The sequence below is a fragment of the Papio anubis genome, chromosome X, assembly GCF_008728515.1.
Source record: "Papio anubis isolate 15944 chromosome X, Panubis1.0, whole genome shotgun sequence".
Classification (NCBI taxonomy): Eukaryota; Metazoa; Chordata; class Mammalia; order Primates; family Cercopithecidae; genus Papio; species Papio anubis.
Window position 1 is genome coordinate 4,490,645 of NC_044996.1, and position 27,691 is coordinate 4,518,335.

General features: G+C 45.9%; 1 protein-coding gene across 12 annotated transcripts in view; it reads right to left on the reverse strand.

Moving 5' to 3' along the window:
• Window positions 1-2,401: 2,401 nt before the first annotated feature.
• Window positions 2,402-27,691, reverse strand: part of MTMR1 (myotubularin related protein 1) — a 72,829-nt gene continuing 47,539 nt past the window's right edge. For 6 of the 12 annotated variants that reach the window (XM_031660733.1, XM_031660730.1, XM_031660732.1 and 3 more), the window contains 3 exons: window positions 16,709-16,822; window positions 11,721-11,897; window positions 2,402-4,862 (listed from right to left, as the gene is read on the reverse strand). In XM_031660733.1, coding sequence (XP_031516593.1) covers window positions 4,698-4,862; window positions 11,721-11,897; window positions 16,709-16,822 — 456 coding nt within the window. In that variant the 3' untranslated portion in view covers window positions 2,402-4,697. The other 6 variants (XR_004180690.1, XM_031660731.1, XM_031660734.1 and 3 more) reach the window with 6 other exon arrangements.

Sequence of the window (27,691 nt, forward strand, 5' to 3'; positions counted from 1 at the left end):
GTCAGTTGTAGCACTGTGTCTCCAGGCTGCCTCGTGAGGCCATTCCCAGTGCGTGCCTGTGGGCTCCTTACCACCCCTTTTCCTGCTCAGGCCTGTAATCCCTGACAGACCTGGACTGTGTGGCTGAAGGGGGACCTGCAGCACTGCAGAAATGTCTCTGCGTGGTGCCGTGAAGGAAAGAAACCTTGGCCTGGTCTCAAGAAGCCTCCAGTGCTTCAGGAAGTTAGTGAGGGTGGAGTGGCTTGCAGGATTGGCCTGTTTCCAGGGCCGCCCACACTTATTGGCCAGATTGTGAATTTTGTCAGGCTTGTCCCTCCCTGACACCGAGTACATCAAGAGCTGATGGCCCCACCCTCTGGCTGTTGCTGAGCTGGAGGTGGCTATGGGGGCTTTTGGCATGCATGGCCTGTCGCCACCTGGACAGCGTGACCTCAGGGGTTGTCCACCTTATCTTTATGGTGAGGCCTATCGGATGGCAAAGTCCTTGAAACCCTAGAGCTGTGATGTAGAATATGTACTGTCTGTGAAACCACGTTCGCAGTAGCACTGGCTGCAGTTGAGACCCATTTTGCTCTCCCTTACCCACCCGGGTGCTTTCTGCACAAAGCCTGGAGCCTGGCACTCAAGCCCACCGGTGGCGGCTCCTAGTGACTGGACATGCCTGGAAGACCCCTCAGCCTTCTGTTTGCGGAACGTTCATTTCAGGAGCTTCTCCTTCCCACATACATCTTAACTTGCTCGACACTGCCCCCTGCAGAAGCCTGGCGGGCTCTAGTCACCATGTGTCTAGCTGAAGTTTGAACTGGCCAGCATGGACCTGTCCCAGGTGAGAGGGGAGACACGGTGGACTGGAAGGACTGGTTGAAAGTGGCTAATTTCTATCAGCTTAATTTGGCAGAGAAAATTTGTAACAACTCTGAGCACATGCTGGGTGAAGTCACAGCTCAAGGAAAGATAAAGATGGGCAGAAGGAGGTGTGGGTGGCTTCTGGGGTGGGACCCAGAGGGGAAGCTCTGGGACAGTGGCTGGGGTTCAGTGCCGGGGCCCTGAGGAAGAAATGGAGACTGATCTCAAAATTCTAGAATTCCCTGTACATCTGTTCATGTGCTTGTGTCCAGGTGCGAGTTGTAAACTGTCTCGTGTTTGCATTAAATAAAATGGCACCAAGCAGATCCTTGTCTTCTGATGGTGTTAAGGCACGCCCTTGGTCAAGTGTTGCTACTTTTCCCTAAAGTAATTTATGATGCAGAGCTGACCTCCCCCCGCCCCCAGCCGAAGGTTTTTCTCTAGAAGCTTGCATTTACCCTTCAGTGACTAGCTCAGTGTCAGGACTTCCAAGAGTGGCCCCTCACTGTACAAGCAGCTAAGGCCAGGGGATGTGGAGCGACCAATGTCCTGGGGTTAGAGAGGGCAGAGGCAGGAGCAGAGTGCTGCGGGGCCGCTCCCAGGCTACATGGGTTGCCGAGTCTGGGGCTGCCCAGTTGGGGTCTGGAAGCAGCAGAGTCCCAGGCTCGCAAATCCCAAATCGACTGCTCTGCCGCCTTCAAAGCAGGCTAGTAACCAGTGGAGGTTCCAGTTACGTGCAGTTGTTTCAACCAGAAAGCTGAGTGAGAAAGGGACCCTGCACTTCGTCACTTGTTGCAACCTCATGGAGAGTGGCCTGTTTGGGAGAAAGTCTGTCCTTCTCATCAGCTGGCATCTTAGCTTCAAATTGAGAAGACATTTCAGGGCATTTCACCATGAAAACAAGATGCAGTGGACCCTGGGTTTTAACATGGAGGCCGGTTGTTTCATTCTGTTTTGCCAACCTTTGCTTCTAGTGAACCAGCACCAGGTCCTCTCAAACCCGAGACCACCAGGTGCCTCTCCTGTGCAGAGTTCTGCGTGGCTAGCGGGGGCCTGGTGCAGCGGCCCTCCTGGCCTTGCTTGCTGCTCTGATCTCACTGCTGGGGAAGGCTGAGTGGCAAGCAGCCCCCTGGACATCCTCTGTGCCTAATTAATACCAGGCGCTCTGGCTCACTCAGTAGTGACGTGTGTGGAGGAGGACAGGGACCCCATACCCTTCACAAGAAGACCGACACACACATGACACCAAGGGTGCTGCAAATTCATCCAGGCCTTTTTAGCCCTGAAAAGGTGAACACTCCTCTGGGGTGGGGGCAGTTTGGGGCCTTAGAGAGCACTGTGCTTGCGCACGAAGGACTGCCTCATCGCGCTGACTCTCAGGTGTCTCCAGACCTTTCTCCAAGTCGTCCACATTTTCTCAAGGTTAGAGCTGAGGGCATTTCTGACTTCACAGTCAGTATTTCCTGTTTCAGCCAAAATACGCAAGCCCCATTTTAGTGAATGAATTAAATCACATAAAGGTACTTCACATATATTAACTGTGCTTGACACACAGTCAACATTCAATCCATGTGATTTTATTACTGATTTTCCTCAAAGGAAAAATCTGAGATACTTAAAAAAGACCAGGGAGCAAACATAAGATCATTTTAATTACAGATTGAAATACAGTGCAACAGATGAGACAAATACAATACTGTACCAGTTTTTAAAAACCTGAACCGTAAAGGTTTTGCATTCTAGTACACATAAAACAAAAATTGCTTGGATAACAAAACTATACTTCAAGATGTTTTAGAAACAGTTCTGCACTAGGAACATACAAAGGGAAATGACCCGTTGTGCTTCTTTAAAATGGAATAGGAGTCTGTAGGGTCCTGCTGACGGAGCCCCCCAGCCTCTGCCAGGTGAGGTGCACAGGGCCCACTCCAGGCACCAGCTCCCCACAACTTGGCTTCTCTGGTTTGTCGAAGGCATCATCCAGTCCACACTATGTTTAATAGTCCTGGTCAGCCAGGGGATTACATATGTCTGGGAAGAAAATGGGAAATGTCCCCATTAAAAAAAAAAAATCAGTGTATCTATAATCCAGTTTATCCATTCATAAATAACGTTCAGATATGTTAGGAACATAAAAGCTAATGTCGAATATGATTTAGCAACAAATCCCACGTGATAAAAATGGAGAATTGATTTTAGGTTATCAAATTACCTTGAATAAATCTCTCTGCTATCTTATAGAAGGATAATTTTCAGTAAGAATCAGGAGGTTCCCAGTTTTTTTTTTAAAAGAAAATCCATTCTCTATTTAAAAAACCCTTAACATATTTTCAAAAATAAGGTCAATTTGTAGGACTTTGTCTGGAATCCAGTAATTTGAAAACAGCCAGCTAACATTGTTATGCAGTCACGCTGGGGGTTTGACCTTAGGAGCCGCTGCAGCCGCCTCTGCCTCTAAAGGCTGAATTCCTGCAGCCCGTGGTGGGGTGGGGGGAAGTTGCAGCAACGGGCACAGCATGAGGGAGGGGCATGGCCTGCTGGGGCAGGACCCAGGTGTGCAATAATCATCTGTGGCATGTCACACAGAGGAGCTCAGAGCTATGGCGCGCAAGTGGATTGAATCAATGGGTGGTAAATTAATTCCTGCGAGGACTGATGGAGTCACAGAGCTCCAAGTCAGTCAGTAAAGGTTCAGGAGCGGGAAGAGGGCTGACCAGCTGTGGTCGGCTCTGGGAAGCGAAAACCAAGGGAAGTGCGTGCTATGCTTTTCCAAACCAAAGCCACAGCACAGTGGCTGCTTTCAAATATTAACAGGCAGCCATGTGAGTAAGCTGAGTTGAAGGAACTGTGATAAAATGAGAAATGATTCCATACAGGCAAATAACATAAGAGCAGACTTGCTTTGATCCTTTACAGCTGGCAGCGGTAAAGTGGTGGTGGGAAGCATGGCCAGACAGCCCAGGAGCGAGTGACAGACAGCGCTCCTTGAAGGAGCGAGAGGCCAGCACCTGTGCACAGCTGCCAGAGGCTTCGGTTTACCCTCAGCGGGGCTGGAAGACTGAGCATGGCCGCTTGGTGCTGTCCCCATGAATGGGCTGAGCCGCCCCAAGAGGTGAGTACCAGAGTGAGGTGAGGACAGAACACGTTGTCCTTGAAATGACCATGTTCAAATCCCATTTCAAATGCACCACAGAAAAATGAGCATGAGGTTTGTTGGAAAATAATTTCTCCCACAGTACAGTTGAGCTGATCTCTCCTCAGGTGACTATTCTAAACGTAAAAAAGGACATAGGAAAATAAAGGCCTGTTTCTCTTCTCTAAAAATACCTTGTATGTACACAACAGTAATTGTTACGGGAGGACCCTGTGCATGAAGAGAACTGTGGAACAGAGGGCAGTGGTCTGTCTTCTCCCCAGGTACTTCATTCAAAACAGTTTTCAAGTTGTGGCCAAGAGCTGAGGGAAGCCATGGGGCTGGCAATGCGTCTTGAAGTGAATGGTGTTTGTTGTTACTGAAGGATTTAACTTGGAAAGAAATGGCGCACAGCTTTCTTGAACCTCAGTACTGCAATCCATTCACTTAGTTTCTCCCAAGCTGCCTGGACGCTAGAGGTTGCTTCACAGGGTGGATGTGACAGACGGCTCCCCTGTGAAACCGCTGACAGGAGGGTAACGGGCTGTTCACAAAACAAAAAGCACTTGCCAACAGTGGGAGCTGTCACCTAGCCACACCAATGGTCCCTGGGCCTAATCCTAAAAGACAAGATCACAAGCTACAGCCATAACGGTGATGGCCAGGCCCCTTTCCTGAGCCGCTGGCAGACAGTGGGGCAGCAGGCTGGCCTCGCTCGTCAGACTGAGGTGTGGACGGAGGTGGCGGAGTGGGAGGGCGAGGAGCCCCGCTCAGATGAGGATGAGACAGCACGTGTGGCCACCTCCCGCTGTAGGCCCTCCACACGCTTCTGCAGCTCCGCCCTGACGGCCAGCAGCTCCTTGAGATTCTGGTGAATGGGCATCTGGAGGGAACAGAGACAAAGCTGCATTATCAGGCCATCCTCCTACCACAGCATTTCCACATGGAGATGCTGTTGGCTTCAGGAGTTTTTCACCACCCAGACTCCTGGAGTGGCCAAAGTCTCCTGAGGCGTTGACTCATCTCGCGTCAGGTGGACACTGGGACCCCATTCCATGAGCTTTGGCTGCCACTGAGGCTGTCCTGCAGCTCCGGAGGCTGAGCTGCTGAGCCGGGATGAAAAGGCACCATGGGGAGGCTCCCACAGTTTCTCAGAAGACAAGCAGGCGCGGGGACACTGCGCACCACGGATCAACCAAGGGCACCGTGTGCAGACTCGGTGCAAGCAGTGTCCTCAAGACTGCGTCAGAAATGTTTACACGCAGACCCCTTTCCAGCATCTCCATTATCTCTGTATTTTTGCATTTTTATAAATAGCTCTGCTGACTGAAAATCCTTCTGTGAAATCAGCACTTTCTACAACTTGAAGCTGTGTTTCCATCAACCGGAGCAGGATCTGCCAGAAGCCCCCTGGAGCGGGCGGTGCCAGTGGGGGTGGGGAGCCTCCCCAAGGGACCAGGCCCTTGCTCCTTGCTCAGCATCACCGCAATGCCTCACCCTAATTAGCTTTTCTCTTTTAAACCCATCAACTGCGGGACAGGGGTGAATATAAACAAGAAAGGTTTTCCTGGGGCATATGGGACATCCAGTCCTGCTATTTTATAGTCATAGCACCCAACCCACTCGCCTAAGAAGCTGTCCCCAGCAGCTACTAGGGTGCGAGACATCCAAGACCCAGCTTTTCTCGCCTGGAGCTCTTTGGCTGGGGGCAAGGCTGACCAGAGCCTCAGACTGGGTCTGAGGGAGAAACAGGGTGGTGTCTGGGGAGCTCTCTAGCCTTCCCTGGTCTCTGATCCCGTGTGTAAACAGCAGCCACAGGGCTGGCTCCTAAGCCTCAACCAGGCCCTGTGACTGGCCACTTAACACCTTCCAGGGGCTTCTTCCCCCTGCCCTGAGAGGGGCCTCAAGGCCCTCTGCAGTCTGGTTCCAGCCTGGCCCTCTGGCTCACCTTTCACCAGGTCCTGCCCCCACTCCCTCAAAGACTGAGCTGTACCACCGTGTGTGCCAACGGTGATCAGCCCTCCTGGAGAGGGGGGAGACGGAAGGAGGATGAAAGCAAGACTGCAAGACAGCAGCCAGGTCCCTCTAATAACAGGGTGCTCAGTAACCAGCACCCAGTGGGCTGAGAACAAATGGCCCCCTTGGGCAGGTCACAGGAAGAAGAGAGGGGACAGGAGTGGAGTGTGATGGCAAAGGCAGATCCCAGAGGCCTCTGGGAGGTGGCACCAGCTCCTCTCTTACCCTTAGGACCCATCTGGTATATTTTCCTGTCTGTAGGATCATTTAATTCTGATCAGATAAGGGAAGGCCTTGCAATCAAGCTCCCATTATCCATCTACAGGCATGTGGCCTCAGCAAGAAGCAAGACACGCAGGGAAATACACCACTGACACACACCCAGGGCAGAGGCCCAGCACTGCTCAAACGCACTGCTATCACTTCTTCACCAGCTGTTTGCATCTTTTCTCACATATTTCTTTTTCTTTTTCTTTTTTTTTTTTTTTGAGGCGGAGTGCAGTCTCACTCTCTCTCCCAGGCTGGAGGCACGATCTCAGCTCACTGCAACCTCCACCTCCCAAATTCAAGCGATTCTCCTGCCTCAGCCTCCTGAGCAGCTGGGATTACAGGTGCCCGCCACCACTGTGTCTAATTTTTATATTTTTAATAGAGATGGGGTTTCACTATGTTGGCCAGGCTAGTCTCGAACTCCTGACCTCAAGTGATCTGCCCACCTTGGCCTCCCAAAGTGCTGGGATTACAGGCATAAGCCACCGCGCTGGCCTACTCACATATGTTCATTTGCAACAAATCAAGGGCATGCCTGAAGGAATAGAAAACTCGGAGGCTTAAACAGAGGATTGCGTTAGAGAAAATTCCCATCTAAGGGCCAGTCATGTTTGCCCCATGGGTGCTAGCATCACAAGACATAAGGCAAGACAGTCCCAAAGGAAACAGGATGCCCATGGGCCTTCCACACCCAGCCATCCTCTGATGGATGCCCAGAGAACCCCTTTCTCGGCAGCCAATCGAGCTACTGCCTTCTCAGAGAAAAGAGGCCCAACAGGCTTGCATCTCCCCTGCTGTTTACCCCCGTACTCCCTCCCCTCCCCTCTCTTCCTCCTCCTCTCTGCCCCACCTGGCTCCTCAGGCCCTGTCACTGGACACCCACACCGGCCACTGATCTCTGCCTGTCTTCACTGCACTCCCCAACCCCCATTCCCATCCACCTCGATGCCGCCAGAGTGAGCTTTCTAGAACATACACTTGGCTTTGTCATGCAAACCCTGGGATGGTTCCCACAAACCCTGGAATGAAGTCCAAACTCCAACCTACCTCCCCAGCGTCCATCATCACCAAGGCCCAGCCCATTCCCCAACACACTGTTGTCCACACCTAGGAGGTGTCCGACACATGCCTATTGCATATAGGATAACAAGCTGTGGCCCATGTACTCTTTCTTGGTTCTCTCTTCTGTGTAGCACAGTGGAGGGAGAATGCAAAAAGCAGGACCACCCACCTATTACCCTCCGAGCACAGTGCACTTGGAATGGATTCACTTCCTGATCAATAATCCCCTGTGAGGTCCCAGCAAGGCTCAGGACCCTGCCGCAGATCAGGCGGTGAGTCACTGCAGAGACGGGATCTGACCCCGTCGGGGGCATCCTTCCACAACTACATGCACTGGGCAGCAAGATCTCAACCAAGTCACTGCTTGTCTGACCCTTCCCTCATTCTCTGCATCGTGGAATTGCTGGGAGTGTTAACTGGGGTCATGTGTGTACACAGCCCACTGGCACACAAGAGGACTGCAGCTTACAGGCGCTTTTGCTGTGGTTTCCATCATCATCATTGCAGGTGACTTCGCTTACGTGTGTGAGAATCTGGCCACATCTGGGAACAGATTTGTCACGCAGTTTTTAGGTTTTAGGAAAGATCTGTTCCCTGCCTCACGTGGGGGGCAAGAATCTGAGCCTGGGTGTGCCCCTGTGGGACCCCACTCTAACCCTCTCTGCTGCTCAGCATTTCTTCACCTCTGCAACCTGCTGCACAAGGGAGAGCATGGCAGGGGCACGGGGGCCTCCTGCAGTAATCGAGAGGCTCCGTTTAGCCAAAGGCACTTCAGATCAGGCATAGTTCTGTTGGATTTTCTGCTAATGTTAATGACATTCCACCAACCACCTGGTCCTTTGAGTCACCAAGAATATTACCTGGTAACCCTGTGTGATTTAAATAACACAGTGACTTCTGACACTCTGTAGCCCGTCTTCCCTGTTGCTAAAACAGATGAAATAGAAGCCACCCAGGACGGAAAAACTCAGCAAAATGCCTAAGCAGAAATACACACCAGTGAAGAGGAAGGTGCTGGAAGGGGGATGTAGGCTTTGGTTCCCAAGTTGACCACTGACTGGCAAGAAGTGCTTGATGGGCCCCTGTGTTTAGCATCTTAAATAATGCACCTGAGGTCAGAAAGGAGAGCAGTGCTGGACCTGGACTCCAGTGACAGGGCAGCAGGTCACCCTGCACATAGACGTCTTGGGCTGAAAGCCAGGACAGAAGATGCTAATGGGACCAGCAACCTCTCACACTCACTGATAGTTTCTGGGCACATGGGCCATTTCAAAGACAGCTCGCCTTCAAACTCAATTCTCATTTGGGGAAGGATTCAATCTAATGACAAGCAGTTATTAGATTAATAACTTAAAAGATCAATTAATAATAAGCAGGGACTAGTCTTGCAGAGCAGGAAGTCTAAAGGGAGAGATAAATATAATTTTCTTTTTTTTTTTGAGACGGAGTCTCACTCTGTCGCCTAGGCTGGAGTGCAGTGGCGCGATCTCATCTCCGCTCACTGCAACCTCCGCCTCCCGGGTTCAAGTGACTCTCCTGCCTCAGCTTCCTGAGTAGCTGGGATTACAGGCATGCACTACCATGCCTGGCTAATTTTTGTATTTTTAGTAGAGACAGGATTTCACCATGCTGGTCAGGCTGGTCTCAAACTTCTGACCTCGTGATCTGCCCACCTCGGCCTCCCAAAGTGCTAGGATTACAGGCGTGAGTCACTGTGCCCGGCCAGAAATGTAATTTTTTTTTTTTTTTTTAAAGAGGAAGAAGGAAGCTAAGATGATGCCAGAAGCTCAGATGGTAGCCAAGTGGCGGAGGACGTGGGGAGCTGGAGCCATTGGGCAGCCACAGAAGGTGATGTCTGGGCTGTCAAGCAGGAGCAAAAGGCCTCTCCGCAGGAAGGTGGAACGTGGACTCAAGGCAGACTGCGGCAGGGAGAGTAGGTAGAAGGCTGTTCCAATATCCCAGAGGATTGGGTGTGGAGGGGAGACCTGAGGGAGAGGCCAGTGGGGACAGGACACGTTTAGGGTGGGCAGGTGTGAGTCCTCTGTAGGCTGAGGGGCAAGAGCCACCAGAGGTAGCAGGAATAAACGCAGGTTCAAGGGGCTGGAGAGAGCAGATGTGCGGGAGGAACTGGCCTGCAGCTGAGGGGCGCGCCTCTTCATTCACTCATGCGTTCAGTCAGTCACATTTGTCGAGTCTCTGTTAGTTGCCAAACACCATGTTAGATCCTGAGGGACCTGTGGTTTCAAAGCCTGTGGTCTGTAGGTGCAGCAGCAGGCAGGCAAATACACCAGTGCAGTATTGAATACCTTGGGGAATTCTGCAGACCGATTATTACCAGCACCTCCGCTCTCTTTCTCAAAGTGGGCTAGTTTGGGCAATAAACATAGGGCCACCAGAGCACTAGGTGAACAGAGAAGAGGGCGCTCAACAGGAAAGGCTCCAGGGCAGCATGAGTCCCAGCAGCTCCCTGGCTAGTGGGAGGGGGACACAGATGCAAGTCTCTCCTATCCAAGGAAGACCCTGGGAAGAGCTGAAAGAGGTGATCAAACACTAGTTGTTTTCATACATGTGAAGACACAAAGGGTAGCTCATTCACATGGGGCATCTGCTTCAAGCAGGGGCAGGGCATGTACAGGGGAGATGTGGCTAAGGGCAACCCTGGGATGCAGGAGCTCCCCCACAGCCAGGACTCCTTCCCACCTCCCCAGGCCCAGCATACAAGTACTGGGCTGAGTGAGCACCGATCACAGTGTTCTGGAAAACACTCCTGAGGTCGTAAGGGTGGCAGGGCCAACTCAGAGGGTCCAGAGGAGAAAAGCATTTGCAGCAGAAGCTGTGTGGAACAAAACAGAAAGCCATCTGGGAAAGAGGAGGCAAGTGATGACCAGCCTGGTCTGTGGTAGAGGGCAAAGGATCCAGTAAGGAGTGGCCAAGCAGCAGCCTGGGGCAGCGGGGCACACCCAGCAGATGGATCATGGAGCTAAGGCTACCAGTGAGGGAGCTTTCCAGCTGCCAGGCTGGGGTACTATAGTGACGTATCCCTGAGGTTCCAGGGCCAGGCAGCTGAAAAGGAACATGAGCAGTTCAGACTGCCCCATGGCTAGTGGAGCATGGAGATGATATGGAGATCAGGAATACCCTAGGTGAGAGGGATGGGGGAGCAGGAGGATGGAGAGGAAAGACAGATTTCTGTATCGTTGGCTGACAGAGCAATGCTGTTAAACAATGCCCTGCGTACACGCTCCTGATGGACTGCAGTTAAACTCTGAGAGTATTCAACTCAAAAGAAAAATTTCAGGCCTGGCCCAGTGGTACACGCCCATAATCCCAGCACTTTGGGAGGCCGAGGCGGGTGGACCACCTGAGGTCAGGAGTTTGAGACTAGCCTGGCCAACATGACAAAACCCTGTCTCTACTAAAAATACAAAAATTTGCCAGGCATGGTGCTGTGCACCTGTAATCCCAGCTACTTGGGAGGCTGGGGCAGGAGAATCACTTGAGCCTGGGAGGCAGGGGTTGCAGTGAGCCAAGCTCATGCCACTGCACTCCAGCCTGGGTGACAGAGCAAGACTCCATCTCAATAAATAAATAAATAAATAAATAAATAAATAAGAAAAAGAAAAGTCTCAGCAGACAGTTACCTGTCCATGGAGGTACAGGCTGCCTCTACCCGTCGTCTTCACCACCCAGAACCAATCACGCCCTGGCCACCCAGGTGGAGATTGGGGGTGCAGGGCAGGACGGAATCCAAACCACAACACAGTGGAGGATGTGGGGAGCCCTTCAGGAACCCGCAGCCAGAGCTCAGCCACTGAACACAAAGACAGGACACAGGCTTGGCGGACTGGCCCCTGTAGTGCACCATTCTCTAATTTTGTTCAATCTCAGAAAATATTATAGTGAAAAAGTGTGGCAGGGAGGGGCAAACTCTCCCCCTTCTTCAAAGGAGCACCTGTTCTGTGACTCAGCAACCTGCCCTCCTACTGCTGGACTAACAGGGTCTATGTACTGTAACCTGATGCATTTTCCACGTCTTTCTACCACGTCTATGTGGAAACAGGGAGAAGGGCTGCCACCTCACCCTCCAGACCTGCAGTAAAGTAGTTTATAAGACAAAGGGTCAAGCACTGGAACACATGGCATTTTATGTACCTCATCAGTACGAGACAGAAGTGCCAAGGTTTTTAACTTTAACCCAGCAAACAGCATCAGAGTTGGTGTACGGGCAGAACCTCCTGGAACATGAATGCAAAGGATTGAACCCTGACAGGCAAGGGCAGAAGACGTTAGTACGGTATGTTAATATCTACCATTAACACATTTTCATACCACCATCTTTACTTGGAAGAAAAGGCATACTCTCTCATTCATGAAAAGAAAAACAAAAAGATACCTGAGGTCTCTTCCGTGGATTCCATCGTACATAATAGTTTACCCACAATTCCAAATGACTCAGACTAGCAACAGGATATAACACATGGTTTTCATAATTCACAAAGAAGGGATTAGAAAACTCATCTAGCTGGCTATTGATATACGACCATAAAGATATCGTCTTTGTATATACATCCTGAAAAACAAAAAAGAACATTGGAAATAAACTTTTCTTCATATCATCAAGAATTAGTATTACACCAAGAAAAGGACTTGAATAATGAAGTGAATTCAAACGCTGAAAACTTCATGAACATTTACTAGGTCCCAGCCCTGCCTTCTTCCCACTCATGGCCTGATGGCGGGATGAATGAAAACGCACTGCTTGCTGTCCTGGAAAAACATATTGCTGAAGTTAGGTAGCATCTGACAACTGTGGCTATGGAAAGGCAGACAACCACAGGATGACAGGGTCCACCAACAACAAATGCAATTTTCAATTCTGGTGGAAGGTTTGCTTTTGTGGGCTGGGCACAGTAGCTCAAGCCTATAAGGCCAGCACTTTGGGAGGCCACATTGCGAGGACTGCTTGAGGCAGGAGTTTGAGACTAGCCTGGGCAACACAGTGAGACTTTGTCTCCACAAAAAATAAATAAATAAATAAATTTAAAGATTAGCCAAGTATAGTCCCAGCTCCTCAAGAGGCTGAGGTGGCAGAATTGCTTGAGGCCAGGAGTTTGAGGCTGTAGTGAGCTATGACTGTGCTGCTGTACTCCAGCCTAAGCAATAGAGCAAGACCCTGCCTCTAAAAGAAAATAGAGCTTTTGTGACTCCTTTTTTTTTTGAGATGGAGTCCCATTCTGTCACCAAGGCTGGAGTGCAGTGGCACAATCTTGGCTCACTGCAATGTTGGCCTCCCAGGTTCAAGCAATTTTCCTGCCTCAGCCTCCCGAGTAGCTGGGGACTACAGGCACACACCACCACGCCCAGCTAATTTTTGTATTTTTTGGTGGAGATGGGGTTTCACCGTGTAGCCCAGGCTGGTTTTGAACTCCTGACCTCAAGTGATCCTCCCGCCTCAGCCTCCCAGAGTGCTGGGATTATAGGTGCAAGCCACCACGCCCGGCTGTGACTCTTAATATTGAGAAATGAGAATAGACTTTACAGTTAAGATTCCTTGTGCTGGAAAATCAGAGCTATCTGGAGGAAAATGTGCTGTGGTGGCAGGCTGGAGAAGCTTTATAAAGACAAGTAAATATATTACTAAGTTATCTCTTCTTCCCCTAATTTTGTAGTACACTATTCAGAAACACTGCACCTACTTGCATTGCTCATCTGAACAAAAACACCCAAATGTGCAGGCATGGTGAGGCAGGTAAATATTAAACAATGGATCAAGCACGACAAAGTCAAATGAGAAAATGGCAAGGCCAACAGCATTTTCTCCCATTCTGCTGCTGACTTCCCATGAGCTATCTAAATACAGGAACATTCAATTAGGACCATTTCAATTTTTATACATTTATTTATAAGAGAAACACCAACAATAATTCAAAGGATCTGGAAGAGCTAAAATAATCCTGAAAAAGAACAAAGTAGGAGGACTCATACTTCCCATTTTCAAAACTTATCACAAAGCTACAGTAATCAATGCCAGTGGTGCTGGCGTAAGGACAGACATGCAGATCAATGGAACAGAACAGAAAGCACAGAAATGAACTCTCTGACATTTACGGTCAACTGATCTTCAACAAGGGTGGCAAGAAAATTGAATGAGGGAAAGAAAATCTTTCCAACAAATGGTGCTGGGACAGCTAGAAAGCCAACACACAAAAGAATGAAGTTGGATCCTTAATTCACACCGTATACAAATGTTACCTCAAAACGGATCACAGACCTCAATGTAAGAGCTAAAAGTATAAAGTTCTTAGAAGAAAACATAGGAGCAAATCTTCATGACTTTGGGTTAAGCAATGGTTTCTTAGATATGATACCAAAAGTGTAAGCAGCAAGAGAAAAAAGAAATTGCACTTTATCAAAATTAAAACATTTTGTGCTTCAAAGAACACCCATGAAGAAAGTAAAAAAAAAAAAAAAAAAAAAACCCACAGAGTGGGATAAAATTTTTGCAAATCATGTATCTTATAAGGGACTTGAATATACAAAGAATGTATAAGGAACTCTTACAACTCCATAATAAAAAGGACAAACAACACAATTTTAAAATGAACTAAGGATCTGAATACACACTCTCCACAGAAGATATGCAAATGGCCAATAAGCACATGGAAATATGCTCAACATGATTAGTTGTTGGGGAAATGCAAATCTAAAACCACAACATACCACTTCCCACTCACTAGGATGGCTATAATTTTTTAAAAAGGAAAATAGTAAGTGTTGGTGAAATGTGGAGAAATTGGAAGCCTCAGACATTGCTCGTGTGTGCAACTGCTTTGGAAAACAATCTGGTAGTTTCTCAATAGGTTAAACATAGTTGCCATATGACCCGGCAATTCCACTCGCAGGTGTAAATGAATGAAGGCATATGTCCACATAAAAACTTGTACATGAATGGTTATAGTAGCATTATTCCTAAAAGCCAAAATGTGGAAACAACCCAAATTTCTATCAACTAATGAATGGATAAACAAAATGCAGTCTATCCATATAATGGAATATTGCTCAGCCATAACAAGGATGTATTGGTACATAGATGAAGCTTGAAAACGTTATGCTAAGCGAAGGAAAAGACAGTCATAGACGTTCACCTATTGTATAATTCCATTTCTATGAAATGTCCAGAATAGGCAAATCCATAGAGACAGAAAGCAGATTGATGGTTGCTAGGGGATAAGGGTGGGGAAAATGGGAAGTAATTGCTACTGAGTATGCCATTTCTTTTGGAGGTGACAGAAATTTTATAAAATTAGGCCAGGCACAGTGGCTCACACCTATAATCCCAGCACTTTGGGAGGCCGAGGCAGGAGCATCACTTGAGGCCAGGAGTTTGAGACCAGCCTGGGCAACATAGCAAGACTCCCATCACTACAAAAAATAGAAATAAAAATAAAGAAATTTCATGAAATTAGATATTGGTAATGGCAGCAAAATATGTGAATATGCTAGAACCATGAAATTGTACATTTTAGATGGGTGAATTTTATGGTATGTAAATTATGTATCAAGAGAGCTCATTTAAGAATGAATTTTGCACTCCTCCTCTCAAAAAAAAAAAAAAAAAAAGATAAAACCATGGTTAAAAGTCTATATATGAACTTCATTCTTCTGTTTCTGGTTTTATTTGTTTTAAATGGCTTTGAGATATAATTCACATAACATAAAATCACTCTTTTAAAAATGTTTTTGTTTTTATTAGGAGGTTAACAAGTCCCCATCACGCTGGGCCTGCAGCAGTGTGGATTTTACTCTAACTGCAGTGGGAAGCAGGGGAGAGGCACATGATCAGATTTCAGTTACTGAATGCTCCCTCTGGTTGCTATGTTTAGAATGGACTACTGAAGGTCAGAAAGAGAATCAGGGAAGCCCATTCCTGGGTTTCTGCCTTAGTCCAGATGTGAGACAGTAGGGGCATGAGACAGTAGGGGCTTGAGCTAGGCTTATAGCTGTAAGGCAGTTAAGAAGTGGCAGATTAAGAATATACTTTGGGCCTGTAATCCTAGCACTTTGGGAGGCTGAGACAGGTGGATCACCTGAGGTCAGGAGTTCAAGACCAGCCTGCCCAACATGGCGAAATCCTGTCTCTACTAAACATACAAAAAATTAGCCAGATGTGGTGGTGGGTGCCTGTAATCCCAGCTACTTGGAAGGCTGCGGCAGAAGAATCGCTTGAACCCGGGAGGCAGAGCTTGTAGTGAGCTGAGATCGTACTACTATACTCCATCCCGGGCAACAAGAGCAAAGTGCCATCTCAAAAAAAAAAAAATATATATATATATACACATATATATATACATATATACATATACTTTCGGACAAGGTCAGCAGCATTCACCAAGGGACTGGGTGTGGTAGCCAGAGTGAGGGTGAGGGAGGAGTGGAAGCTGACTCCTGTGTATTTGGCCTTGGCATCTGGATAGCCAGTGGTGCTGTGTACTGAGTAGGGGAGGAGCAGGAAAAGGCATTTAGGTCCCTGAGGCAAGACAGAACAAGAGTTGAGGGGAGAAGAGGACCTGGGACTGGGCCCAGGTGACTCCAACTTTAGAGACTGGTTAAAATGGCAGCCAGTCAGAGGAGACTGAGCAGGGGAGGCCAAGGAGGCAGGGAAGAGGCAGGACAAGGTGGGGTCACAGAATGAGGGTGCTGTCAACTGTGGGGACGCTGCTGAGAGAGGGGGAGGTGGGTGTTACTGACAGACTGTTTTCTCCTGAATTCTATATTGTCCTAACATACTCGGCTCACAGGCAGTAGTCCTTGTCTATTAACGGGACCATACTCCTTAAGTTGCCTTTTTCCAATGTCTTCTCACTTTTGACCACGTCTTTCTTCTATCCCACACTGAGGAAAAAAGAAAGAGGCGAGACGTAACTCTGAAAAGTTTGGTAACTGCTTCTTTACTACTTTGATGTAAAAAAGTGTTAGCTTGCTACCTAAAGTGGGCTTTTTGGCTAATCGGCAGACTCCATTTCCAAGGCCTTCAAGTACAATCTGGCCAACACCACAGAGGACGAAAAGCAGAATCCCACAGCTTTGGAGTTGGTGCAGTGGAGACTACATGAACTTGGAGTCAGGAGGTCCAGGGTCTAGCACTCATCTACTCCTGAAAGAGCCATGGGCTCGCTGGGTCCCAGCCCCCCATGCCTAGAAAGGAAGGGGCTTGTGTTAGATACATGCAGTGGGGCTGGCCAGAACCCTGGGAGTGCATTTACAGTCAGCAATAGCACCAGAGCACAGTCCTCCCTCCCCTCAGCCCTCCTACAGTGGCACTTCCTAGAAGAGGTGCCTGAGCCACACGGAAAGCAACAGACAAGGACGCAGTATACTTACGTCTTTGAATCGCTGCTGTTCACAGTTGCACAAAAAGGTCCCAAAAAGACAGCTATAAAGGTGATCCAAAATTGTAATCAAGAATAGCTCATTAAACTCGAATGCTGAAGGAAACTTAAATGAAGAGAAAAACAAGGTTTAGTCATAGAGTCCAATTTCTAAAAGTAATATTACTTTTGTATGAAAGACAGCGAAACTATAACTTGGAATATAGTCAAAGATTTAAAGGAAGACTGAGCCCAAGTAAAGTTCAACTACCTACAGTTTTAAGTCCAAACTTATAGATCTGGCTGAGAAACAACCAGAAGCAACTCAATTTGTTGTACTCAATGCCCAGAAAAGCTTATGTAGCTTCCACTTCTCACCATGGCGGTAGAAGAGAGCCCAGACTCACCCTTCTGCCAGAAACATCTAGCAAGCTGGATACAATGTAAGAAATGACTGTTTTCAGACACTGGCAACAGGCAGTACTGGACTGTGACCCTGAGAGAAGGGAAACAAATGAGGGGAGCCCTGCTATTATGCCAGCTTCCCCGCTGCAGCCACATCCCAGGCTGGGGGTAGGGGGAGCAGTAGATCCAGTCATAACATGTACCCAAAGTGACTCAAGAAGAAATAGAAAATCCAAATAGCTCTGCATCTATTAAATAAACAACTCCTAGTTAAGAACCTTCCTGCAAAGACAACTCCATGACCATACAGCCCTGAATTCTCTTTTTTTTTTTTTTTTTTTTTTTTTGAGACAGAGTCTCACTGTGTCCCCCAGGCTGGAGTGCAATGGTGCCATCTTGGCTCACTGTAAACTCTGCCTCCCAGTTCAAGTGATTCTCCTGCCTCAGTCTCCTGAGTAGCTGGGATTATAGGCACACGCCTCCACGCCCAGCTAATTTTTGTATTTTTAGTAGAGACGGGGTTTCACCATGTTGGTTCAGCTGGTCTCAAACTCCTGACCTCATGATCCACCCGCCTCAGCCTCCCAAAGTGCTGGGATTACAGCACCCCTGACTTCTTACCAGTGTAAATGACCAAGCTGAACCTGGCAACATATTTTAACAAGGTAATACAACATGACCAAGTGGGGTTTACTTTAGGAATGTAAGACTGGCTTAACATATGAAAATCTATGTTACAAAACAAATCAATTACTGTAATTCACCATATTGGCAGAGTGAGGAAGCAAAACCACAGATCATCTTGATAGTTTTAGGTAATTCTTGATGGGGTTTTGCAGAATTCCAATGAAGACTATTACCATTGCCAGCAGGTTCTAGTCAGTAGCTGGCGTGTTGTGGCCATGAGATGATCTGGAAGTGATAATAATCACCATAACAGCAGGCATGTACTGAGGGCTTACCATGTGCCAGAACTAATGTAAAAACACAGTAAAATATTCATCACCTACTAAATGAAGCAAAGCCAAACAGTACTACCCAGCATACTGGTATTTAAGTCAGTTTACTTAAAAACCTAGTGTTCAATCAGAGTGCTGTGTGCACACTATCATTACAAATCTTCACGTCTCCAGAGTGATCATATCAGGATCACTGGTAGACAAGTTTATTTTTTAGTTTAGCTTTACTACTTTACTAGACTAGCAACAGGCTTTTCTATTAGAACAATGGTCAATCCAGGACTGTCCAAACTCCACCTGAAACTGTTTTCTTCACCAGGCTATTACATTAGCTTAATTAAGGAATTACACTCAGATACCGTGGATTAAGATTTGCTTCTCTCTCCATCTTAAGGATTGCTCTCATAGAAACACACAACTCTCTTCTAAGGAATCCCATCAGAATATTACTGCTTCAGAAACCTCTGGAAACTAACTCTGCTGGTTCTTACTGGCATCCTTGTTCTTAGATGAACTAAATCAACGATGTGATGTCTCTGGCTAAAATGCTAACAATTTCTACTGGTTAATCCTTTCTTGGAGCCTTTAAGATTGCCCCTTGCAACTCTGACAGTGGCCTCACATTTCAAACGGCTATCTTTCTCTATTTCTCTCTCTCTCTCTCTCTCTCTCATTCATGTATTTATTTATTTAAGACAGGGTCCCACTTTGTTGCCTAGGCTGGAGTGCAGTGGTGCAATTGTGGTTCGCTGCAGCCTCAACCTCCAAGGCTCAAGCAATCCCTCCCACCTCAGCCTGCCAAGTAGCTGGGACTACTGCCACAACCCAGCTAGTTTTTCTTTCTTTCTTTTTTCTTTTTTTTTGTAGAGACAAGGTCTAGCTATGTTGCCTAGGCTGGTCTTGAGCTCCTGATCTCAAGTGATCCTCCCATCTCAGCCTCCTAAAGTGCTGGGATTACAGGCATGAGCCATCGTGCCCGGCTCAAATGGCTATCTTTTAAAAGGCCAGGCACACTATGTCCAATCTTCCCAGGACTTCTCTATGCTGCTTAGTTATGCCCTATTCAAAAATTATTGGCACCACAGAATTTGTGAATTGTAAGCAAATATATGACATTTTTGTGTACTGAAGCCTTATTAAATCAAGGATAGGAGTGAAAGATCCAGGGTTTTGTCCTATATTTTATAATTCTCAAACTTTTAAAAATAAATGTTTATTAACAAGATAGCAAATTACTGACATATTTTCAAGCCATATAAGTGCTATGAACTGAATATTTGTATCCCCCCAAAATTTATATGTTGAAATTCTAATCCCCAAGGTGTAGTATGAGGAAGTGGGGCCTTTGGGAAGTGATTAGGTCATGAGGGTAGAGCTCTCGTGAATGGGATTAGTGCCCTTTTAAAAGAGGCCCAAGAGAGCTCTCTTGTCCCTTCCATGATGTCAGGTTACAGTGAAAAGACAGCTAATCTATGAATCAGGAAGCAAACCCTCACCAGACACTGAATCTGCTGGGGCCTTGATCTTGGATTTCCCGACCTCCAGAACTGTGAGAAGTAAGTTTCTGTTGTTCATAAACCACCTCAGCTTACAATATTTTGTTACAGCAGCCCAAACAGACTATGACAATGAGTCTTCATTCCTAGCCCCTGAGCCTGCATTGTAGATCTGGGAGCTTGGGAAGGTGTGTTCTAGAGTCAGTGACAACAAGCCTTATTCTGACCACTGGGTACCAGATATGGGAGGTCAAAGTGGGCAGGGCTCAGTCCAAGCCCATCGGTACCCATGAAAACTGGAAAACAAAGGCTCCATCTACTCATGTTGGGTCAAGGCTGCCATTTGTACTCAGGGGTTGTCATGGCATTAAGCTCAACTCAGAAAACAGCTCAATGAGGGAAACAGTAGCAGGTGGAGTAATACAAATGAAAGATTAGGTCGCTGCAATTCATAGTTTGTTTTGGCCTCTTCTCCTGGAAGCTGTACCTTTTACCTAAAAGTATGATTTCCAAAAATACATAGCACAGTAATCTATAATAAAATTCTGCACCTTTTTTTTTATTGTTTTAGAGACAGGGTCTCACTCTGTCACCCAGGCTGGAGTGCACTGGTACAATCATACTTCACTGTAACCTTGAACTCCTGGATTGAAGCAATCCTCCTGCCTCAGCCTCCCGAGTAACTGGGACTACAGGTGCACACCACCATGCCTGGCTTTTTTTTTTTTTTTTTTTTTTTTTTATACTTTAAGTTCTAGGGTACATGTGCATAATGTGCAGGTTTGTTACATATGTATACTTGTGCCATGTTGCTGTGCTGCACCCATCAACTCGTCAGCACCCATCAACTCGTCATTTACATCAGGTATAACTCCCAGTGCAATCCCTCCCCCCTCTCCCCTCCCCGTGATAGGCCCCGGTGGGTGATGTTCCCCTTCCCGAGTCCAAGTGATCTCATTGTTCAGTTCCCACCTATGAGAGAGAACATGCGGTGTTTGGTTTTCTGTTCTTGCGATCGTTTGCTGAGAATGATGGTTTCCAGCTGCATCCATGTCCCTACAAAGGACATAAACTCATCCATTTTTAATGGCTGCATAGTATTCCATGGTGTATATGTGCCACATTTTCTTCATCCAGTCTGTCACTGATGGACATTTGGGTTGATTCCAAGTCTTTGCTATTGTGAATGGTGCCGCAATAAACATACGTGTGCATGTGTCTTTATAGCAGCATGATTTATAATCCTTTGGGTATATACCCAGTAATGGGATGGCTGGGTCATATGGTACTTCTAGTTCTAGATCCCTGAGAAATCGCCATACTGTTTTCCATAATGGTTGAACTAGTTTACAATCCCACCAACAGTGGAAAAGTGTTCCTATTTCTCCACATCCTCTCCAGCACCTGTTGTTTCCTGACTTTTTAATGACTGCCATTCTAACTGGTGTGAGATGGTATCTCATTGTGGTTTTGATTTGCATTTCTCTGATGGCCAGTGATGATGAGCATTTTTTCGTGTGTCTGTTGGCTGTATGAATGTCTTCTTTTGAGAAATGTCTGTTCATATCCTTTGCCCACTTTTTGATGGGGTTGTTTTTTTCTTGTAAATTTGTTTGAGTTCTTTGTAGGTTCTGGATATTAGCCCTTTGTCAGATGAGTAGATTGCAAAAATGTTCTCCCATTCTGTAGGTTGCCTGTTCACTCTGATGGTAGTTTCTTTTGCTGTGCAGAAGCTCTTTAGTTTAATTAGATCCCATTTGTCAATTTTGGCCTTTGTTGCCGTTGCTTTTGGTGTTTTAGACAAGAAGTCCTTGCCCATGCCTATGTCCTGAATAGTATTACCTAGGTTTTCTTCTAGGGTTTTTATGGTATTAGGTCTAACATTTAAGTCTCTAATCCATCTTGAATTAATTTTCATATAAGGAGTAAGGAAAGGATCCAGTTTCAGCTTTCTACTTATGGCTAGCCAATTTTCCCAGCACCATTTATTAAATAGGGAATCCTTTCTCCATTTCTTGTTTTTCTCAGGTTTGTCCAAGATTAGATGGCTGTAGATGTGTGGTATTATTTCTGAGGACTCTGTTCTGTTCCATTGGTCTATATCTCTGTTTTGGTACCAGTACCATGCTGTTTTGGTTACTGTAGCCTTCTAGTATAGTTTAAAGTCAGGTAGCATGATGCCTCCAGGTTTGTTCTTTTGACTTAGGATTGTCTTGGCAATGCGGGCTCCTTTTTGGTTCCATATGAACTTTAAAGCAGTTTTTTCCAATTCTGTGAAGAAACTCATTGGTAGCTTGATGGGGATGGCATTGAATCTATAAATTACCTTGGGCAGTATGGCCATTTTCACAATATTGATTCTTCCTATCCATGAGCATGGTATGTTCTTCCATTTGTTTGTGTCCTCTTTTATTTCACTGAGCAGTGGTTTGTAGTTCTCCTTGAAGAGGTCCTTCACATCCCTTGTAAGTTGGATTCCTAGGTATTTCATTCTCTTTGAAGCAATTGTGAATGGAAGTTCATTCATGATCTGGCCCTCTGTTTGTCTGTTACTGGTGTATAAGAATGCTTGTGATTTTTGCACATTAATTTTGTATCCGGAGACTTTGCTGAAGTTGCTTATCAGCTTAAGGAGATTTGGGGCTGAGACACTGGGGTTTTCTAAATATACAATCATGTCATCTGCAAACAGGGACAATTTGACTTCTTCTTTAACTAACTGAATACCCTTGATTTCTTTCTCTTGCCTGATTGCCCTAGCCAGAACTTCCAACACTATGTTGAATAGGAGTGGTGAGAGAGGGCATCCCTGTCTTGTGCCAGTTTTCAAAGGGAATTTTTCCAGTTTTTGCCCATTCAGTATGATATTGGCTGTGGGTTTGTCATAAATAGCTCTTATGATTTTGAGATACGTTCCATTAATACCAAATTTATTGAGCGTTTTTAGCATGAAGGGCTGTTGAATTTTGTCAAAGGCCTTTTCTGCATCTATTGAGATAATCATGTGGTTTTTGTCTTTGGTTCTGTTTATATGCTGGATTACGTTTATTGATCTGCGTATGTTGAACCAGCCTTGCATCCCAGGGATGGAGCCCACTTGATCATGGTGGATAAGCTTTTTGATGTGCTGCTGGATCCGGTTTGCCAGTATTTTATTGAGGATTTTTGCATCGATGTTCATCAGGGATATTGGTCTAAAATTCTCTTTTTTTGTTGTGTCTCTGCCAGGCTTTGGTATCAGGATGACGCTGGCCTCATAAAATGAGTTAGGGAGGATTCCCTCTTTTTCTAGTGATTGGAATAGTTTCAGAAGGAATGGTATCAGATCCTCCTTGTACCTCTAGTAGAATTCAGCTGTGAATCCATCTGGTCCTGGACTTTTTTTGGTTGGTAGGCTATTAATTATTGCCTCAATTTCAGAGCCTGCTATTGGTCTATTCAGGAATTCAGCTTCTTCCTGGTTTAGTCTTGGGAGAGTGTAAGCGACCAGGAAATTATCCATTTCTTCTAGATTTTCTAGTTTATTTGCGTAGAGGTGTTTATAGTATTCTCTGATGGTAGTTTGTATTTCTGTGGGGTCGGTGGTGATATCCCCTTTATCATTTTTTATTGCGTCTATTTGATTCTTCTCTCTTTTCTTCTTTATTAGTCTTGCTAGCGGTCTATCAATTTTGTTGATCCTTTCAGAAAACCAACTCCTGGATTCATTGATTTTTTGGAGGGATTTTTGTGTCTCTATCTCCTTCAGTTCTGCTCTGATCTTAGTTATTTCTTGCCTTCTGCTAGCTTTTGAATGTGTTTGCTCTTGCTTCTCTAGTTCTTTTAATTGTGATGTTAGAGTGTCAATTTTAGATCTTTCCAGCTTTCTGTTGTGGGCATTTAGTGCTATCAATTTCCCTCTACACACTGCTTTAAATGTGTCCCAGAGATTCTGGTATGTTGTATCTTTGTTCTCATTGGTTTCAAAGAACATCTTTATTTCTGCCTTCATTTCGTTATGTACCCAGTAGTCATTCAGGAGCAGGTTGTTCAGTTTCCATGTAGTTGAGTGGTTTTGATTGAGTTTCTTAGTCCTGAGTTGTAGTTTGATTGCACTGTGGTCTGAGAGACAGTTTGTTATAATTTCTGTTCTTGTACATTTGCTGAGGAGTGCTTTACTTCCAATTATATGTGGTCAATTTTGGAATAAGTGTGATGTGGTGCTGAGTAGAATGTATATTCTGTTGATTTGGGGTGGAGAGTTCTGTAGATGTCTATTAGGTCTGCTTGCTGCAGAGATGAGTTCAATTCCTGGATATCCTTGTTAACTTTCTGTCTCGTTGATCTGTCTAATGTTGACAGTGGGGTGTTGAAGTCTCCCATTATTATTGTATGGGAGTCAAGTCTCTTTGTAAGTCTCTAAGGACTTGCTTTATGAATCTGGGTGCTCCTGTATTGGGTGCATATATATTTAGGATAGTTAGCTCTTCCTGTAGAATTGATCCCTTTACCATTATGTAATGGCCTTCTTTGTCTCTTTTGATCTTTGATGGTTTAAAGTCTGTTTTATCAGAGACTAGTATTGCAACCCCTGCTTTTTTTTGTTCTCCATTTGCTTGGTAGATCTTCTTCCATCCCTTTATTTTGAGCCTATGTATGTCTCTGCATGTGAGATGGGTCTCCTGAATACAGCAAACTGATGGGTCTTGACTCTATCCAGTTTGCCAGTCTGTGTCTTTTAATTGGAGCATTTAGTCCATTTACATTTAAGGTTAATATTGTTATGTGTGAACTTGATCCTGCCATTGTGATATTAACTGGTTATTTTGCTCGTTAGTTGATGCAGTTTCTTCCTAGCCTCGATGGTCTTTACATTTTGGCATGTTTTTGCAATGGCTGGTACCGGTTGTTCCTTTCCATGTTTAGTGCTTCCTTCAGGGTCTCTTGTAAGGCAGGCCTGGTGGTGACAAAATCTCTAAGCATTTGCTTATCTATAAAGGATTTTATTTCTCCTTCACTTATGAAACTTAGTTTGGCTGGATATGAAATTCTGGGTTTAAAATTCTTTTCTTTAAGAATGTTGAATATTGGCCCCCACTCTCTTCTGGCTTGTAGAGTTTCTGCCGAGAGATCTGCTGTTAGTCTGATCGGCTTCCCTTTGTGGGTAACCTGACCTTTCTCTCTGGCTGCCCTTAAGATTTTTTCCTTCATTTCAACTTTGGTGAATCTGGCAATTATGTGTCTTAGAGTTGCTCTTCTCGAGGAGTATCTTTGTGGCATTCTCTGTATTTCCTGAATTTGAATGTTGGCTTGCCTTACTAGGTTGGGGAAGTTCTCCTGGATGATATCCTGAAGAGTGTTTTCCAACTTGGTTCCATTTTCCCCCTCACTTTCAGGCACCCCAATCAGACGTAGATTTGGTCTTTTTACATAATCCCATACTTCTTGCAGGCTTTGTTCATTTCTTTTTCTTCTTTTTTCTTTAGATTTCTCTTCTCGCTTCATTTCATTCATTTGATCCTCAATCGCTGATACTCTTTCTTCCAGTTGATCGAGTCGGTTACTGAAGCTTGTGCATTTGTCACGTATTTCTTGTGTCATGGTTTTCATCTCTGTCCATTCGTTTATGGCCTTCTCTGTATTAATTATTCTAGTTATCAATTCTTCCACTCTTTTTTCAAGATTTTTAGTTTCTTTGCGCTGGGTACGTAATTCCTCCTTTAGCTCTGAGAAGTTTGATGGACTGGAGCCTCCTTCTCTCATCTCGTCAAAGTCATTCTCCGTCCAGCTTTGATCCGTTGCTGGCGATGAGCTGAGTTCCTTTGCAGGGGGAGATGTGCTCTTATTTTTTGAATTTCCAGCTTTTCTGCCCCTTTTCCCCATCTTTGTGGCTTTATCTGCCTCTGGTCTTTGATGATGGTGATGTACTGATGGGGTTTTGGTGTGGGTGTCCTTCCTGTTTGTTAGTTTTCCTTCTAACAGTCAGGACCCTCAGCTGTAGGTCTGTTGGAGATTGCTTGAGGTCCACTCCAGACCCTGTTTGCCTGGGTATCAGCAGCAGAGGGTGCAGAAGATAGAATATTGCTGAACAGCGAGTGTACCTCTCTGATTCTTGCTTTGGAAGGTTCCTCTCAGGGGTGTACTCCACCGTGTGAGGTATGGGGTGTTGGTCTGCCCCTAGTGGGGGATGTCTCCCAGTTAGGCTACTCAGGGGTCAGGGACCCACGTGAGCAGGCAGTCTGTCTGTTCTCAGATCTCAACCTCCGTGTTGGGAGATCCACTGCTCTCTTCAAAGCTGTCAGACAGAGTTGTTTGCGTCTGCAGAGGTTTCAGCTGCTTTTTTTTTTGCTGTTGTTGTTGTTGTTTAGCTGTGCCCTGTCCCCAGAGGTGGAGTCTACAGAGACAGGCAGGACTCCTTGAGCTGCTGTGAGCTCCACCCAGTTCGAGCTTCCCAGTGGCTTTGTTTACCTACTTAAGCCTCATCAATGGCGGGCGCCCCTCCCTCAGCCTCGCTGCTGCCTTGCCGTTAGATCGCAGACTGCTGTGCTAGCAATGAGGGAGGCTCTGTGGGTGTGGGACCCTCCCGGCCAGGTGTGGGATACAATCTCCTGGTGTGCCCGTTTGCTAAGATCCTTGGTAAAGCGCAGTATTGGGGTGGGAGTGACCTGATTTTCCAGGTGTTGTGTGTCTCAGTTCCCCTGGCTAGGAAAAGGGATTCCCATCCCCCTTGCGCTTCCCAGGTGAGGCGATGCCTTGCCCTGCTTCAGCTCTCGCTGGTCGGGCTGCAGCAGCTGACCAGCACCGATTGTCCTGCACTCCCTAGTGAGATGAACCCGGTACCTCAGTTGAAAATGCAGAAATCACATGTCTTCTGTGTCGTTCGCGCTGGGAGTTGGAGACTGGAGCTGTTCCTATTTGGCCATCTTGCTCCGCCCCCTGGCTATTTTTTTAATTTTTGTTTTTTGAAGAGATGGGGGTTTCACTATGTTGCCCAGGCTGGTCTTGAACTCCTGGCCTCAAGCAAGCAATCCTCCCACCTCAGCCTCCTGCATTGCTGAGAGTATAGGCGTGAACCACCATACCTGGCCCCAATTCTGCACCTCTTGAGGCTCAACAAAAATATCAATGACTATTAAACCTATCCATAAGAGTAAGGATTGTATTAAACTATGGATATCATAGAGTGTCTTTGGGAATCTTCTCTAAAGAGTCCCTCAATTATTTTTCCCTTAGTTTCTTTGTTCACATACAGACTATTCAGTTCATTTTATTCTGCTATTTCTGACAATTTTACACTGCATAGTTTACGTTACAGTAGGCAACCTAAATATAATCTTTCATATGAATGCATCTTATACCTGCTATATATCTCATTCATTTGTTAATGAACTGATAAAGACTAATCATTGATGTCTCTGCTAATGCATTAACAATGTAATTTTAAAAGAAATTAATTATACACACATTTCACAGTCAGAATGTTAGAGCTGTGAGAGGTTTGTCCACTAGGTTCAAACCAAGGCCCTACTCCTCTCTAGATTCTGCTGCTTTTGCTCCCTTTCAGAAGGTTAAGGAAGTACAGTCTCCTGCTGAGCAGTTCATCTAAGATTTGGCCAGATGTTAGAAATGAGGATGGGAATGAACTGCTAGTACATGGGATTAGACCAGGCAATCCAGGAATCTCTACACTCTGCCCCAGTCCCCTTTTTTTTTTTCAATTCAAATCCCTTATTTTCTTAAAATCCAATAAAAGCACAAAAATGACATGGCTTAGAGATGAAAACAGGCACTAAGCAGTGTAAAGAATGGAGGTCAGTTTGAAGATGTTAAAAAATCCACATTTGGGAGGAATAAGCTATTTCACATCCACAAAAATGGTGCTTATCCCTTTAGAAGCACTGCAATCATTTTTTGTGTTCAACCTTTTTATGCAATTTTTCTAAAATGTGTTTCATACTTTCTTGTCCTAACCTGAACATGACAATCATTTAATTTTGTTACTGGCTCAGCATCAACACAATTAGCAATAGTGCCTGGCACTAAAAAACAGTAAGGCTTCAGGCCAGCCTTTGTGCTTGTGGAGTGTGTTTGCTGCCCTTTCACCTGCACCATCAGCATACCTACCTCTGGGACCAGCCCCTCTTACCCAGGCCAGCT